At 31.7% G+C, this 9,503-nt stretch overlaps 1 protein-coding gene across 2 annotated transcripts; it reads right to left on the bottom strand.

Annotated features, from left to right (window-relative positions):
* Positions 1-838: 838 nt before the first annotated feature.
* LOC132751882 (uncharacterized) lies at positions 839-6,196 on the bottom strand. Of its 2 annotated transcripts, XM_060742091.1 has the most exons (4): positions 6,108-6,196; positions 5,329-5,603; positions 3,658-4,713; positions 839-2,681 (listed from the first exon to the last, which is right to left on the bottom strand). In XM_060742091.1, the coding sequence occupies exons 2-4, from the start codon at positions 5,599-5,601 to the stop codon at positions 2,037-2,039; spliced, it is 1,974 nt and encodes a 657-aa protein (XP_060598074.1). In that variant the 5' UTR covers positions 5,602-5,603; positions 6,108-6,196; the 3' UTR covers positions 839-2,036. The 2 variants fall into 2 exon arrangements, with proteins under 2 accessions (XP_060598074.1, XP_060598073.1); XM_060742090.1 differs by lacking the exon at positions 6,108-6,196 and having other exon boundaries at positions 5,329-5,733.
* Between the last annotated feature and the right edge of the window lie 3,307 nt (positions 6,197-9,503).

Here is a 9,503-nt window from a genome sequence, read left to right as displayed (position 1 = left end):
TATGACATTTACATTGTCTAAGCGATGAACCCTATCCAAAAATATCCACGAACAAACAATCATCAAAAAATCTAAACAAATAGAAATATATTTGCAGTTTAATATAACTGCAAGTTGAGATACAAAAATTGAAATCTAGTTTCAGGAAGAAACATTGCAATTCCTCATTAAATTTTACAGTTTTGTTTTTTATGCAGTCAATAAACTAAATAAAACATCATATTAGGTTATATATTACACTTTTAACTAGCGGCCTTTCTCTAATTAATTGGTTTTATTCACTGAAGCATGGTATCTGTTTTTCTGCACACCGTCCTTCCTGTAGATGTTACAGTGTATGCAGACGACGGAGTGGTTATTATTTGTTAGATCTGTTTCTACGCATTGTCCAGTACCAAACATTTTTCCAACGCATATTTGTATACATAAAAAGTAAATGAATTAATAGAATATAAAAGTTGCCTACTCAAGAATAACAAACTTAAAATTAAAGATACGAATACTTGGACGATTTGCTGTTGTTTATACTCTAAAATTGTCTAGGAAAAATGTTTTATCGGACGGTACGTATAGTTTTATTTAGACTATTTAATAATTCCTATTCCAATGTTTGCAAAGTGATAACGTGTTACATATAGTTTAATATGAAATAACATATTTGATAAAAAGTCTAGAGTTTTTTATCTCCAATGGATATAACGCCCTATACAATTTTACACCTGACCTGAGTGCAAACGTCTAATATATTTTCCTCGCTGTGTTCAGTCAAAATGACTGATCATTTGGTTGAAAAGCTATGAATGTAAGAGGAAAGGAATCAAATAGCAGGAAAAACAAAGGGCTTGGTTCACTAACCATCAAATTTGGCCCAACCTCGAAAAGTGTTGAAACTTACAGTAATTCAGATTTGAACAATCTTATTTTAAAATCAGCTATTTATATTTCATTATTATCATATATGACGTTGTTTCTAAGCCTGAGAAACATGTACGTATTATGTACATTGTTAGCGCGACGTCATCGACGCGGGAAAATAATCCGCAAATGTTGACGTTTCATAGCGCCGTTTGAATTGTTTATTTTAGATAACTGAGAAATAAAATATAGATTCTTAATTATAGAACTGTAAACATAAATACCTATTCATATTACATTTTTAATTTTAACATTACACATATTATGTAGATGAAGCTTGTTTCATTTCGGACCTATTATCTGACGATAATTAAAGCAATAACAAAAGCAGTGAATTTTTCAAAAACAATCATGTATTTTCAATTTTATTTTTTATTTTTAACGATTATAATTGAGTTTGTACATGTTTATTTCATTTTTTCAAAAACAGTCTCCGCCATTTTTATTACATGTATTTATTTACCTTCTTCATACAGCTATATATATAGGATATTTTTTCGTTTGAGTAAAATAAGAAAATATTTTCAGGAAATATGATAAGATTCCATATATTTTCACGGCCGGACTGGCGAGAGAGAATATATTGAATTTGATCATGTTGATTGAAAATATGTTCCATTTATCACTCAGACGAAAAAATAATCTTTTTTATTTAATTCTATAACCAAAAAAAAATTGTTCACGCACATCCGCACTGATTGTACAGCTCGCAGTAATATTTTGATTATTCATCAGCGAGTGACGCGGTTCAATACTCATTTTGATACCTTCATCTTACACTGTGTAAGAGAAATTGAATAATTATTTTAATTTGTCATAATTATATGAGTAACTGAAGCTATTGACTGTCTGGCAAAAAAAGTTCTTTACAAAGTCAATAAATGTACCTACAGGAATAATAATTACAACATTTTATATTGTATTATAATTACCAAATATTCTTATTGATTAAGTTACTGAATGTCGATTATCTTAACAGTTTAAAAAGCCGAAAAATGATAAAAGATAAAGAATCATTTATAATTTTACAATTGTAAAAGTCCGTTGTCTCTTGTATTCATTATTTGCAAATGTTTAATCACTGTCAGAACTGGAGTCGATTTGGAATGTAGCGGCATCTTCTAGATGACTACCCCAGTCCCTACACCGTACCGCGTGCTTTCTTGATGCCTAGCAAAAGCAAGATACCAGACGATGGCCGAAACATGCGCGCACATTCCAACAACTCGTGCCCCAGCACGGCACTGGCAGTACCAAGCCTCTACTGCCGTATCACTGGACCGTATCCAAATGAGATATCGTCTGCTGCTTGTGTGACGACTCTGCAACCGTACTGTCAGTAGTGACGTGTCATCTACATGGACATGTATGTCATATGCCCCAGTGAGATGCTCCTGGATGTAACTGGACGCAAGCTTCAACTGATATACACCAAGCGTAAGGTCGTGTAGATTTTCCTCTGATAGTCGCGGAAACGGTACATCCTCAACTGACTTCCATACTTTTAACTTCCGTTCGAGACCACGCTCTTGTACATACTCTTGTAATGTATTGGCTCGTTCAGCTAACAACAGCATTTGTTGAGCAACTTGCGTATCTGCCTCTGTCTGAGACGGTGAACTTAGTGCAGGAAGGTATTTGTTACATATTGCACATACAATCCTAACAAAGTCTCCAATGAAGGGCACCTGGCTGCATGGAAGTACTGTTGCAAGCATTTTGAACCGTTTGATTCGAGCGTTGGCCGATTCCACAACCCATCTTACCTGAAAATTAGAAATCACAGTATAATTACAAATAAACACAAACGTTACACTATATTCATTTAAGTTTTAAGGTAGAACAACCTTTATACATAAATTCAATTTGAATATTATCTAAATAGGCTAGAAAAACTGTCATTTTTTGAAACTATGGGTCGTTAGTTCAAGCACTAGGTCAATACTTTTCTTCTATGAACATAACTTATATATTTCGTTCAACTCTTTAAGAAAGACATTGTTTAATTTTGATGACATGATTATTTGTATTATTTATTTTTTAATAATGATAATTTGACAACATGAATCGTCCAAAAAACGTAAATACGTACTAAGCAATATACAGCTGAGAAACTTTATTTTGAAAAAAAGCTGATGTACGCATAAATCATGAGTAACACCTTTTTGCATCCTATTAGATATGATAATAACCATTTTCACCCTGGCTTTTTTAAGAAAACAAAGTGTTTTGAATATTATTTATAAGTTATTGTATTATTTACATTTTAGCTTTATCAAAGCAGACTAATTTTAAAAAAAAACGTAGCATATAGTTACTGCATCTAATGTTTTTCATTTGCCTAAACAAATATTTATATTCTACGAAACCCGATTAAATATATTAAAGGCCCATCAATTCATGCTATCAATTTATTCCTAAAAATAGTACCATGTTACATTTTCCATAAAATACTCATTTGCTTTATACACAAACAATGATTTTTGCTACTCCAACACAGTTGTCAATTGGTTTAATTACATAGTGGATAAGTTTTTGTACGGAAGTCAAAATACTACTTTGTATATATTATGCTACTTTACGATATATTACAACACATTCAGCGCTATTTTCTTAAGTTGTAAATTATCTAATTGAAACATACTCTAAATTCATTATTAAAGCATTATTATAACTTGTCTGACATTTATAAAGAATGACAAAAATATGTATTTATGATGCACGATGTGCCTTTAAACATACTTTTGTAACTAGCCGACTGGAGTTAGCTTCCTTCGTCGATAGCTGCTTTTGTCCTTTGCTGATCAAGGCAGGCATTTCAGCATTGATTCCAAGGTCAGTGAGGAGAGTCAGCGAATCCCGGAAGCCACGATCAACTACCAGAATATCTCCTTCCTGTAAAAACTCCCGGAAGTTTTGAATATTGGCACGTAGCATATGGTTCAGTATAGCCGCATCGTTGTTTTTGCCATCTGCAAGGTAAATGCCAACTATAGTTACAAAGTGACCCGTTGTTGTAACAACAACCATAGGTTTAACCAATGGCCGGCCTTTGTGCATGCTAAATGAACGCCTCTGGAACTTGAAGTTATTTGACTTATTGATATAAATATATGTTCCGTCAAGAACAAGGATCAGTTGGTTGTCATTAGCGTTGAAAAGTGTCTTTGCAAGTTGGCGTGTGTGGTTCTGAATGAGGGTTGACCTATGGACAGTTTCAATGCCAAGATATAGCGGTACAAATGTTCTCATTGATATTAGACGAACGGTCTCAATTGCGCGGCGAACGCTTGACTTGCTTAAGCCAAATATTGTAGACAGGAGTTTATTGGACATTCCAGAGTAAAGCTTAACAAGAAAAAGTCCAACGGTTGTTCTTGGAGACCTTTTAGGCGTTGTTTTAATGTGTTGAAGCAAATGACTGCAAAAATCATCAAACTGTGGTTTGGTAAGCCCAGTAAGAGATGGATAATCACGTTCGTCTAATGCATCAAAATTAAGTGATGTATTCTGATTTAGGCAAGCGTTTCTCATTTTTTGAAGTATATTACATATTGAAGATCGATTAAGCAAAGAGGTACTTGTCAGCGTTTGTATGTTTGAAAAAGAGTCTTGAGTCAGAGTCCCATCAGAAATATGGACTGGACAACACCTTGCGTCTGCTGGTACTAGTATGTTGTGGTCAAGGAAGACCGTAAAACGCCCTTCTGCTGGAAGGCACACCAACTTTGGTCCAGGCCTTTTGCAGAAGAAACAGCGGCTGTGGCTTCTGCTTGTGGAAGAGATTTTCAGCATTACCTGTAATGTAAGAAATGGTATAATAAAAATGTCCTAAGACGTTTTAAGTATAAGTAAGTGTTGAGCATTTTAAAACTTAATTTTACCAAGAGCCGCTCTACTAATTTGTGAATACGTAGTAATGAACACGTTCGGCCGCGCGACCAATTTAATTGTGTAATAATAAACTTTTAACCAGCTTAGTGTTTTTAAATTATTTATATTCATTTCAATTCAAATTAAAATATTTTTATAAACAGTCGATTTACTACATTGATTCACAGTTTGCTGATTACCAAAGTAAATGTGTTACGATTCATTTAAAATACTGAACAGAACAGAACATATATTTTATTTTGAATTAAGCATATACAGCTCATTTTCATATTTAACAATTAAAATACTGCAATCCCATTTGACAAAAAACTATTTCAAACACAAACACAAAGTAAATATGATGATTTAAGCTACCTATGTTATATATTGTGGAACGTGTGCCTAACAGTCCATGTTAAATATCTATTTAGGTTTTACAGATAATACAACATTAAAACAACGCATTTATACCATGTAATGTTATTTATTGATTATTATTAATTTCTTAAATATATTATGGTTGTGATCGCGTGCACTTACCGATGGAGGACTAGTGAATCGTTCGTTTGTGGACGGCGGAACGAGTGCATCGCCAGCATCACCCCTCTCATCAACCGGTACGGGACCTGATTCTTTTGGTTTTCTAAGTTTTCTATAAAATTTGATTCTGCATCCAGAACACACAACACTATCGGGTGTGCAAGTAATTGACAGATTTTTCTTTAAATATTTCTGAATATTTGCCGGTACAGGTCTTCTGTCTCGACGATTTGCTTTTCTATTGCAAATTGTGCAGATGTAATGCTTGACCATATCTGTAAGAAAAAAAACTAATAAAAAAAAATTCATCAGAAGTGGGATTCGAACTCGGGCCGCTTCCGTCAAAAGCAGATGTCTCATCCACTGCGCTACAGCGGAATTTATAAAGTGTGCGCCAAGTAATCAAGTATTTAATATCGATCGAACGCATGAGCTAACAATAGAATTACCTGCAGACGGCTCTGTTTATTATTTAAATATTCATTTATAGCACATATTTCAAATACCGTTTTCATATTTTTCATAACTTAATTACATTGTAAATTCATTTTCAATAAAATTTGTTCACATACATATCCATTTAAGATTGAAGCCATTCAAGTTTGGATCTCTACACTTGATTGCACCGCTGCTGCTAGTCGATCGTTTATTTATTTAATTTAGAAGAATATGACTATTCTCAAATAAAGTATACAGTATTTAAAATATATATAGATCTATGTTTAATAATGTGAAATATTTATTTTGGGGGTAAGAATATAATAAACATTTAAATCTACCTTGTTTGTAGTGGTGTCGTTGTTTACAAACATTTATCGTTGGCAACAGCGGTATTCGTACTCAAACCGTTTCGAAAATATCGTTTCGTCCTTGTTGTTGGAAAATTATATTTAACAGATAAAACATTAAGTCTAATAGTTTCTCAACAACAGACATTGCTGAAATGATTATCTATTATAAATATTTGTAATTTATTTATTGATACAACATGTTATGACATAATTGTTTTATTTGAAATTGAATTTTTAAACATGATTTTTTTCAATTATGATTGTGCCTTAAGTTCAAATTTAGATATGAGCCACCACGTGTGCCACTTGCAAACATACATTTTCATGTTTGTTTTTATTTATTGAACACTGATGCCAAGTGATAAATTGGCACATGTGGTGGCTCATACCTATTTTTAGGATAAAACATGCAAAAAAATCACAAAAAAGCCAGTTTAGTTAAAACCAGGGTGTGTGAAAGTGATATTTTTGTTGGAAAAATTCATCACAAAATCTTAATGGGCTACATATTTGTACAGGTTTAGGATAGGTCTACATAAAAACAAACGCATTTGATTTGGTTAAGCTATTTTATTTTTTCAAAATTTTAGGGCACTTTTATGGGGTTAGTGAACCAAGCCCTTTCCTTTCATTTGTATCCCTTTATCATTAGTATCTCTAGAGAGATCTGTGATTTGCCTATTCACAGAGGTTTTTATAATTCGTCGCTTCCAATATATTTCTCTTTTATTTATTATATATGTAGTTTACATTTGTAAGAAAACGACACAAATGGTTTATTTTTAAATAAAAGAACTCACTCTTTTAAATAAATTACAAATACAAACAAACCTGTCAGAACACAGTTTAGTAAAATGCTTAAATTGATTATTTCTGCAACGGAATATCACAATGCATGTAGCAAGAGATGTTTGTACGATTGCTACCATATTCCATTAAAACTAACTACTTCACAATTATGTAACTTGTAATGTGATACCGTTTCCGATATTTTTATGACAGAATATTATATAGTATTATATATTATAATAAAGCGGTATAAGGCAAAAGAAAACAACAAAAAATCAAACACACACACTTTTAAATGCAATCAATTGGAAATGATTCAGTTTTTATAAAAGGAAAAAAAATGTTCTCTGTTCTGCAAATAAGTAGACCAGACACTTTAATATTAACTACCATCGCTTATATCGGTTATAAGGATTTATGAGTGTAAGGTAAATCACAATAAATTAACATGTACATGTAAATCTGTGCCGAACATCACCGTACCTATATTACTTGTAAGTCTGCAATAACTAACAATATGATTAAACTCAGCTCTAAATAATACTCAGCTTTTAGATCTGACCTTGACCATATACGAAATCATTACTGGTGCGCTTTCACACAGCCACATAATTTTGAAAGCGATGTGGTTTCTAATTTAACCTAGGGAAAACCAATACTGAGTAGGTAATTTTCACAATTTCTAAAACAAACATTGCGTTGTCCATAATTATAGCCGACAGGTAAACTGGCAAAACATTCTTGCCCCATAAAAATTGACTGTATTATTTCAAGTTAATTTGTTAAAAATTACTTCAAACATTTTTTTTTCTAACAAAAATCAACAATTTTTTTTACTTTCACGGATGACGTTATTTTGATACTTCTTCTAATGCCTATGCAAAAGCCGGTTTAATTGCATGGCTGAAACTAGCTTTCTCGAGAAATCCGGATTAAAAGGAAATATATTCAAGTACGGTCGTCGTCAGATAAAAGAAATAAGTAGATCTGATTCTTGTCAGATTGCAATAACTAATCGATGCAAGTAAAGATAAAGAAATACATTTACATTGTTATTTGGTTGTTTTAACAAAGTTCTAATATTTTTAAAACTTACACAATTAAATCAAAAACTGAACCGGGAAATCTACCTTATAATCCCTTATTTTATATATTAAACGTTTTTTTTTTATTTCCACATTTTTCTATGCGAGCCACCATACATTGTAAATAATCCTTAGTGAATTAAATAAACTATATTTGAATATTTAGAAAAGAGAAATATCAAAGTTCCTTAGACAAGAGGCAAATTTCTCAGTTATAAACTGAAAAGGACTGTCTGTTGATTTTCAATTTAAATTCATCTGAGACAAATCTCTAAACTGTTACATATTACAATAACAATCCAAATAACAGCTTAATATTAACGCATGGCATTGACGCAAACACTTTAAATGTTAATATCTTACGCTAATAAGGAAGTTTACAATAGTTCTAAAGGTCACCAAATGCATCTACTTACCTTACATTTATGATTATAAACAAACAAAAATAAACATATTGGTCTTCATTTGGTTTGATTTATTTAATCAATTTTGTTCAAAATAAGAAAAAATATCCGATGAACCTCATCGCGATAGTGCAAATACATGTCCCAAAACCTACACAAAATATAATGAACTTTTTATCATATTAAATCATTCATCATTTCTGGTCGCAACCTAATATAATAAATGTTAAATAATGATAAACTATGATTCGAAAACTACACATGAATCCTGATTTTCGTTTGATATATTTCTGTAAATAACTTTTCGTCTGCAGTTTCTTTTCACTTTTTTTGATAATTTATGACATAAAATGTCAAATCTGTTATGCTTGGTAGATATATTTTGTTCATTTTTTCGACAGATAATATTCAACTATCTTATCATGACATAACATTATGTCATTATTTCTGTACAATAATTCTCAGTGCTCGATCTGTTGAAATAATGTGAGAATGTTAATACAACAAAATATTTCTAATTTGGATTTTTTCTTATAAATATGAAGAATGTTGTTAAACTTTTAAATGATTTAGAATGGTCATTTATCTGATGAACAATCGTATTTTTTTTCTTGAACACTTTATTATCTGCTTAATGGATGTAAGTAATATTGGATCATGTATCGCACACTTGCCAACAATTTCCATGTGTTTCGTGGTTGTTGTAATATCTATTTCCAAATACATTTCTACAGACCTTCTACTATAAACTAATTAACGTTAAACTTTTTAACTGGCATTATGCCCATCCAGGGTTATATAGTGAGTGAAAGAGTGAAATTCAAAATAAGTTTACATTTTGCCATATTTCCCTTCAATTTAATAATCTACCTTGCGCGAACCATACATTTGGGGGGGGGGGTGGACGGTAGATTGAACTTGACAGTACCATCAAGACGATAAATATTATACATAATGTAATACTTTAGTATAAATAAAATCTGACACATTTGCTAATGTTATTAAGGTAAGCAATATCAATCGACTGTAAAATGAAGGAAGTAAACTTACATCCTTTATCACCTTGTCCTTTGATTAAAACGACTGGAAAAACTTCTGCGTGCACT

Source organism: Ruditapes philippinarum, unplaced genomic scaffold, assembly GCF_026571515.1.
Source record: "Ruditapes philippinarum isolate M1 unplaced genomic scaffold, ASM2657151v2 ctg285_1_1_1_1, whole genome shotgun sequence".
Classification (NCBI taxonomy): Eukaryota; Metazoa; Mollusca; class Bivalvia; order Venerida; family Veneridae; genus Ruditapes; species Ruditapes philippinarum.
Note: the sequence above shows the minus strand (reverse complement) of the source record. Positions and strands in the feature narration are given on the sequence as shown.

Coding starts and splice junctions, on each gene's coding strand:
- LOC132751882 (XM_060742090.1), bottom strand. CDS start 5,688: ATGAGACATCTGCTTTTGACGGAAGCGGCCCGAGTTCGAATCCCACTT. Junction 4,714..5,328: donor GATTCACTAGTCCTCCATCG/GTAAGTGCACGC, acceptor CTTACATTACAG/GTAATGCTGAAAATCTCTTC. Junction 2,682..3,657: donor CCAGTCGGCTAGTTACAAAA/GTATGTTTAAAG, acceptor TCTAATTTTCAG/GTAAGATGGGTTGTGGAATC.